This window comes from Tasmannia lanceolata, unplaced genomic scaffold (assembly GCF_043159265.1).
Source record: "Tasmannia lanceolata isolate RefF3 unplaced genomic scaffold, GAP_Taslan_0.1 ptg000008l, whole genome shotgun sequence".
Taxonomy (NCBI): Eukaryota; Viridiplantae; Streptophyta; class Magnoliopsida; order Canellales; family Winteraceae; genus Tasmannia; species Tasmannia lanceolata.
This window is the reverse complement of record NW_027518685.1, coordinates 52,312,451-52,320,848: the sequence shown is the minus strand read 5'-3', so window position 1 is coordinate 52,320,848 and position 8,398 is coordinate 52,312,451. Positions and strand designations below refer to the sequence as shown.

Sequence of the window (8,398 nt, the reverse complement as noted above, 5' to 3'; positions counted from 1 at the left end):
TGGGTATGTATTTCAATAGCCTAAATTCACCTTGATTTTCTTTAGGTCCTCGATGTCTGACTAGAGACGCAGAGCCACTCGTTTTAAGAGTTTGTCATTATCTCCGTATCTGGGCCTTGAAAATGTGAAAATGAGGGAATTGAACTTGCCACAAAATCTTCGTTTCTGAGCATTTAAGTTTCATTTATATTTGTGTTCTCCTTGATGGGTATTTGTAGCATGAAGTGGCAGTATTTAGTCATCTGTTTTGGTTGTGATCTGTTATTGGTCATTTTACTATTTGTGCGCCTATATTGTTTGTGCGAAGCAGTAGCCAGGTTGGCCCTTCATCACCGCAAGGTGAGGGATTCCTTTCTTCCTTTCTCCTGGTCCATCTTTTCTCATGTTCCTTGGGATCCTCTTCGAGTTTTAGAGTTCCATCAATCTTGAGAACACTTTGTCGGGTATGGCGACGATGGAACGTTTTCTTGAGCCAGTCTCTTCCCTTCCTGCCTTAGAGTTTTCGCAGGTTAAGGTTTAGTTGCCTTCATTCTCGTGAGGCAGGAATACGTAGGCTTCTTTGGATGAATATCAGATCATCTAAAGACTCGGGCTGAAGCATTAGAGTCTTAGGTTTAGTTGATATTACTTTAGGGCTTGTGTTTGCATTGATGATGATTTTCGCATAGGATCATGATAGCGTATGTTCATTTCCTTGCTTATTTACGTGCTTAGCTATAGCATTTACCTGCTTATGTGTTTTACCTAGTTGTTTAGTTGTAGCTCTCACATGCTTAGCTGTAATTCTCTATCTTTATCAGGTATTTGATTATTATCTTTTACTATCATTTACTGACGTTTGCTCATTGCGCAGGTTCATCTTCTTAGCTGTAACACTTTATGGTATTACTGCAACTGCTATTTGTCATTTACAGCTTTCTAGATGAGATGAGTTCGGATTTTATATTAGGCGCTATGTATTCGCCCCATTGTAGATAGGCGCTATGTGCACGCCATAGGTTTTTATTACTGCAACTGCTATCTGTCATTTACTGCTTTCTAGATGAGATGTGTTAGGATTTTATATTAGGCACTATGTATTCGCCCCATTGTAGATAGGCGCTATGTGCACACCATAGGTTTTTATTACTGCTTTTGCTATCTGTCATTTACTGCTTCCTAGATGAGATGTGTTAGGATTTTATATTAGGCGCTATGTATTCGCCCCATTGTAGATAGGCGCTATGTGCACGCCGTAGGTTTTTATTTCATTATTTGCCTGCCATTTTGTTTATTCTTATTTCATTTACTATTCATGATTAACTGTTAATTTTAGATTTCCTTTCCTGTACAGACTTATACCTGTAGTTGTAGCATGCATGTTTTCGTCCACCAGAACTTAGACACCTATTAGGCATGTCACTAGTAACCTAGTTGTCATTAGGGGACACATCTTTCATTTTATTTTGTGCATGCTTATTACTTTATCCTCTGAAAATGTATGTTTAGGTAAACGACTCTTGAGGATTGTTCCCATTTCACATGATTTTTGCCGTAAAACTCTTCAAGGTTAATAATAAATGGCATAAGAGACCAAGTGCTTGCACTCGAGCGAATTGGGGGCGCTCTTCGGACCTTCCCCATTTGTCATCAGGCACGGACCTTCTGTATCTCTGGTTATCCATTGCAAGCAGAGCATTTGTTTTAGTTCCATGGCGTATCCATGGATGGCGACTCTGAGTTATTTTTAGGTATGTCTTGGTTTCGAGCCCTGGCTCCGAATCAGGATGTATCTCTTTCTTTTTTATATCGCCACTCATGCTATGCTGTGAGGGTGGCAACAGTTTCGAGAGTTCCTTGGCAGAGCTCTCCTTCACGTTGTGGAGATCTAGAGGATGTAGGGACCCGTTCCCTCACCGTCCTCGGATCGGGGTCCACAAGTTGTTAGACATGTTTTGATTTACTTGTATTCTCTCCTTAGTGATGTGATTTATGAGTTTATCCTTTAGAGTTGTCACTACTCCCCTTGGTTTGAGACTAACTTAGTCTTATTAGAGCTTACCTACTTGGGATCTTAGATCATTTTCATGTTCCTGGGACACTAGTTTATTTGTTTAGGGATTTCCCCTTTTAGCCCTAGGGTTTGGCCCTGGTGTGCTGCTTTGTTTGTTCCCTTTGGCCTTTGACCAAAAGGGTGAAAACATTTTAAAACTCAAAAACATCAAAAAATTGAAACTTAAAAACATTCAGAAATTTTAAAATCTAAAAAAACATTTGAAATCTTGAAACTCAAAAACATCAGAAATTTGAAAATTCAAAACACCAAAAACATTGAGACATTTAAAAACCAAAAAATATTGAAACATCGAAAAAGTTTAAGATTTTTAGGAGCGTATTAGGAAAGTTTGCTTCCGAACTACGTTGGCTTGATCCTCTTTCCCGAGATACGTAGGCAGCTTGGGATCTTTATCCCAAGTCCAGTCAAACTTTCAAAAACAAATCATTCAATTCACTTTAAATGAAACTTTGCAAATGTTTTTCGAAAAGATCTTCCTTTAGAGTTAGGTTTTTGTCATAGATGTGTTGAGTGTTTTGATTGTTTTGTGTTTGTATTATAGTTAGGACTCTGTTCTACCCAGGAGTCTGTCCTCACCTCTTTCTGGTCAGTTGGCGATCCACATCGCCGACTGATGGCTAGAATAGGGTGCGTTAGATAGCCTATCTTTTCCTTAGGTGTACAGCCTAGTTGCACATAGGATGGAGGGCCCACCTGCATTAGTTTAGGGCTAACTTGCATTTAGTTAGGGCATATAGGGAATCCTAAAATCTATAATCTACTTTACCCTAAATGACATCGCTCAACAAGCTTTAATCGCAAGTCAAGTTCGGTCTTTAGGGCCGAGTCTAGTTGATCGAGTCTAGGATATGGGTCCTAGATGTGTTAGGCATCATAGTTTAGAATATTCACGCAAGAACTACGTGGCCTTGATTCCTGCAGAGGCGGGGATACGTAGGCGGCTTGGATGGATGTAAGGCTATCCATGATTCGGGCAAAAACATTTAGAGTTTAGGGTTTATTTTTAGTATTTTGGGATTTGAGTCTGTTATTTTGTACAATTTCTTGCAAAGGATCATGCTAGTGTGCTTTCATTCTTTGATTGGATTGATGGTGATTTGTCATTCACATATTTTAGTTATAGTCTTTACTTGTTCATCGTATACTTGCTTAGTTGTAGCTTCACCATGTTTAGATGTAGCTTTTATAGTTTTTCTTATTGCTTATACTCTTATTTAGTTATAGGCTTTTACTACTTTCTTTATTGTTATTCACATGCTAGTTGTAACTCTTTACTGCTTTACTATTCATCATATCTGCTATAACCTGCTTAGCTGTAGCTATGCATGCACATGTTTATCGCTTTCTAGATGTGTTGAGTTAGGGCTAGATGTGTTGTGTTAGGACTTGGATGTTTATTTTTCTTTATTTATCCCTCAGTCATACATGCTTAGGTAGACGTTTTCTCGAGGATGTTTGTTCCCATTTCACATGATTTTTGCCCAAAACTCTTCAAAGCTAATAAAAGATGGCATAAGAGATCGAGTGCGCTCGGGCGAATGGGATGCCTAACACCTTCCCCATTCGTAATCAGGCACGAGCCCTTTTATTTCTGGTTATCCATTGTGAACAGAGCATATTTTTTTGGTTCCATAGCCTATCCATGGATGGCGACTCTGAGTTATTTTAGGTAGTTTTGGTTTCGAGGCTTTTGTTTGCGGATCAAGAGGTATCTTATTTGTATCGCCACTTGTGCTATGCTATGAGGGTGGCATCGTTTCGAGAGTTCCTTGGTAGAGCTCTCTTTCATGTGGAGATCCAAAGGATTGACAGGGACTCGTTCCTCGCCGCCTCCTGAAGATCGGGGTCCACACCCACATGCAAGGCGTGGAGCCATAGGCTGTCCCGGCCTGCATCTCCACTGCAACATCATCAAATAATTTTCAAATAATTGTCCTCCCTATTCAGCCAAATTGAAATTTAACTTAGTTTTTGCTCAAACTTTTTTTTTCAACTGCCCATGTATTATGGTTCAGCTAAGGGTGCAACTTGGATCAGGTTAGGTCGGGTTGAGGCTAGCCCAAACCCAACCCGAGGAACCATTTACTCAATCCGAACCTGAACCGACCCGAGTTCCAACCCAATGAGGTTCAACCTGACCCAACTTGAGGAACCATTTTTTCAACCCGAACCCAACCCGAGTTCCAACCCAACCCATCTGAGATTTTAAGCTTTAAATGTACAAATTAAAAACTAAAAAAAATGATAAAAAAAATTGTTGGTATTTGATGGTGTCCAAAATCTGACTACACTTACTAGCTGGGGCGAGCCTGTGATCCTGCGCTCATCAAAAAAGAGTTAGTGGGCCCAGAGTTGTGGCTCCGGGCGGCCACTTCGACACTCAAGTCAGAGATAGGCAACACAGATAGTGGACGATGAGAAGGGGTGAGGGCGAAGACAAGTTACCAGGGAGATGGATAAAGATTGGGCTCAATCCCTTTGCTCGAGTGCGTAGATGCCCTTTTATAGAGGAGGAGACCCACGATGTCCACGACGCCAGTCATGCCCTTGATTTTGCCCATGTGGGGCGTAATGGGCAGTTGTTACAATCATGGGGGAGTGATTCCTTGGAAGTCTGGGCGGAGATGGAGGATGGTAGCCTTGGCGGGAATCTTTGAATTCGTACAGGGCACATTTAGTGCAATGGTCACCCGGATTGGTCGCTTGATGGCGGGATATCCGCGGTTGTCGGTATCGAGGTAGTCTTGAGAGTCGGTCCAATACTCTAGCGCAATGGTCATCCGGATTGGTCGCTAGATACGCGGAGAAAGCTTTGCACATCGTTCCATCCGTTTCGTTTCGGAGCACCATTGCCCGGAGGTAAGTTCAGAGGAATTCCAGTGGATCGATCGCTCCATCGTATAGATCCAATCGAGCCATATCAAAATTTGTGGCGATGGTGGCATCAGCGATCCTTGGAACAAAGGGAGAAGCGACCTCGCTGTCCCACTCAGCCAGGAGGTCTGGGTCGCATGGTGCTTTCATCTGCTGTTGGAGTTCTTTTATCTGGCACTGAAGGTCAACGACAATGGTGGAGCCCTCCAACTGATGATCATTCATGGTTGGAGTTTTCTCAGCTGGAGGTTGTTCTTGAGGGGGGAAGTTCTCAAGCGTCGTTCCGCCGGTTCGTCATGTCTTCTGGGATGGTTCGTTTGGCGGAGATTTGGCAGTGGGCTTGTGATTGACGCCGTTGCTTGCCGATGACGGTGAGATCTCCTGCTCCGGGGGTTGCGGCCTTCAGTGGACCCACATTCTTCTGCAATGTCGAGGGAAGGGGTGTCGCCATTGGGAGGAGCGGCGGTTGGAGGTGGAACCGCCGTTGGAGGAGGAAGTCTCTGCAACACTTGTTGGAGGGCGTTGGTGACATCTCCAAATTGTTGAGCAAGTTTATTGAACACTGTCATGGTGACCGGAGCATCACTGAAGATAACCATTTCTCCGGTTTCTACAGGTTGGTCTGGCTGGTTTGTCCGGCTTCTTGTCGTTACTCGATCGTTTGGTTGAGTTTGAGATGCAGCCTTCGAAGCTTTCAATTTTGGCATCGCTTCCCACGGATAGTGCCAATCTGATGGTATCCAAAATCTGACTGCACGTACTAGCTGGGTCGAGCCTGTGATCTTGCGCTCACAGAAAAAGCCTCAATGGGCCCATAGTTGTGGCTCCGGCGGCCACTTCGACACTCAACAAGTCAGAGATGGGCAACACAGATAGTGGACGATGAGAAGGGGTGAGGGCCAAGACAAGTTACCAGCAAGATGAAGAAAGATTGGGCTCAATCCCTTTGCTCGAGTGCCTAGATGCCCTTTTATAGGGGAGGAGACCCACGATGTCCACGATGCCGGTCATGCCCTTGAGAAAACCATTTCTCTGGTTTCTAAAGGTTGGTGTGGCTTCTCGTCGTTACTCGATCGTTTGGTTGAGTCTGAGATGCAGCCTTCGAAGCTTTCAATTTTGGCATCGCGTCCCACAGATAGCGCCGATCTGATGGTATCCAAAATCTGACTGCACGTACTAGCTGGGTCGAGCTTGTGATCTTGCGCTCACAGAAAAAGCCTTAATGGGCCCGGAGTTGTGGCTCTGGATGGCCACTTCAACACTGAAGTCAGAGATGGGCAACAAAGTTAGTGGACGATGAGAAGGGGTGAGGGCCAAGACAAGTTACAAGCGAGATGGAGAAAGATTGGGCTCAATCCCTTTGCTCGAGTGCCTAGATGCCCTTTTATAGGGGAGGAGACCCACGATGTCCACGACGCCAGTCATGCCCTTGATTTTGTCTACGTGGGGGCGTACTGGGCGGCGGTTACAATCGTGGGGCATGATTCCCTGGAAGTCTGGGCGGAGTGGAGGGAGGTAGCCTTGGTGGGAATTTTTGAATTTGTACAAGGTGCATTTAGAGCAATTGTCACCCGGATTGGTCGCTTGATGGCGGGATATCCGCGGTTGTGTCCAATACTCTTGAGAGTCAGTACCGACAGTGGGAGTGGTTGTTTTAGCGAGGCGCGTAGTACGGATTTGGCGAGAGAGTTTGGTCGGTGCCGATGATTTCCCGGCGCAAGTTTATGTAAAGCGGGTCTTGTTCATGGGGTTGAGGTAAAGGTCGGTACTGGGTATAACGATTTTACCCCTAATAGTATTCGCTCTGGTCGGGTTGCCTGACCCCAAAAACCAAAGTTAACCCGGACTAGTAAAACTCAACCCCGCCCCGACCTGAAAGATGCCAAACCTAACCCCTTTTTATTTTAGGTTGACCCGGACGGGTTCGGGTTGAACCGGACCCGAATGGCACCCCTAGGTTTAGCTCGTTTTGATGATTAAGAGGATCCTAATTTTTGGGCTACGGCCCGTCCAATACATAAACGGTTCAGATGGCCCGAGTATATACGTTCACGCGTGTGCCCAGTGCACATGTGTGACATCCTTATGGCCGTTAATTTTCTAAAATCCTTTCTCTACCTCATATAGACCCACGCACCCCCGGTCCCTTCCCTCCCCTCTGCGCCACTCCATATCCCGCTTTGAAATTCCTTCCCACCACCTCGCCCTCCCCTCCCCCCAAAAAAAATCCCAAACGTTTCCCTCGGGAAACTCTACCTCATGTTTTCCTCTCAAACCCTCACCAATCTCAACATCCTCTCCTCAACCTCAAACTCCCCTCTCTTCACCTTCCGTTCCAATGCATCCGCTCCTCGCTCTCTCAGATTCCCTGTCCAACCTTTGGAATCTCAGCCGTCCAAGGTCAACGAAAAAGGATACGATCTCACAACAGAGAAGAGCTCTAATGGTAGCAACGATGGGACCAAACAAGAGAAAAGAATTTCTGGAATTCATGTGCCGAGGCAGAGGTACATCTCCATTCCCAAGGGCAAGCTCCTTGACGGCATACTATCTATGTTTGATACTCAAGAAGCCGTCGACGAATTTCTCCGTTTGTCCTCGTCAGTTCCCTCATCCTATTTAGTTTAATTTCTGAGTTTTTTTTTTCTTATTTAAGTTCGATTGATGATAATTGAGTTTTCATAAAGACATTTTACTAAAACATGTTATTGGTTGCATAGAGGTCCCTTTTAGTCTGTAGCTTTTATTGGCCGTTTGGATACAAGTATTTTATAATCTAGGATTGTAAAATCCTGAATTTTACAAGGCAAAACTTGGATTTTATAAGCTGAAACTTGGATTTTATAAGCTAAAATCTAGGTTTCAGCTTATAAAATCTTGGTTTTAGCTTATAAAATCCAAGTTTTAGCTTGTAAAATCCAGGATTATAAGGTTTTGACATCAAGCTGCGATATTATGTTAGTATTTGTAATCCAAGGTAATTCAAAGTTTCAAAGGAATGGTGTCGAGATTGCCTGCATTGGAGGAAATGTCTGGGGCAGTAACTCTGTATTGACTATGTGGTTGCTTAATTTGACTTGGTTTTGCATGATTTTACATTTCTTAAAACTTAATATTTGCTTAGGTTTGTGTTTAGCTGGTGTTCTATTAAGGTCTTAGTTTCTATCCCCTCTATGCTCTTATGCCCCCCTTATCTATTACAATGGAAACCCGAAGGACCCCCAAATAACTTCAGCTGGGGGATTGCAGAAAGCGCACTGGAAGCACAAAATACAGATTTTTTCATCATGTAAAAATTACATAGTTTTTGTATATGAGTAAAACTGTTAGTAGTGGGATTAGAGTTGTGATTATCTTGGTCGTAGACCTTTTAGGTATCTTGTACTTTGGAATCTTCACCTATAGTGGAACCTCTTGGAACCCCTACGCCCATGGAAGTAGTCACAGAATGTAACAAACCAGGTAAAT

At 43.7% G+C, this 8,398-nt stretch overlaps 1 protein-coding gene across 9 annotated transcripts in view; it reads left to right on the top strand.

Moving 5' to 3' along the window:
- Positions 1 to 7,073: 7,073 nt before the first annotated feature.
- LOC143885357 (DUF3754 family protein, putative (DUF3754)) overlaps positions 7,074 to 8,398 on the top strand; it is a 119,709-nt gene continuing 118,384 nt past the window's right edge. For all 9 annotated transcript variants that reach the window (XM_077389493.1, XM_077389491.1, XM_077389490.1 and 6 more), the window contains exon 1: positions 7,074 to 7,530. In XM_077389493.1, the coding sequence (XP_077245608.1) occupies positions 7,190 to 7,530 (341 nt within the window). In that variant the 5' untranslated portion in view covers positions 7,074 to 7,189. The remainder of the gene's footprint in view (positions 7,531 to 8,398) is intronic.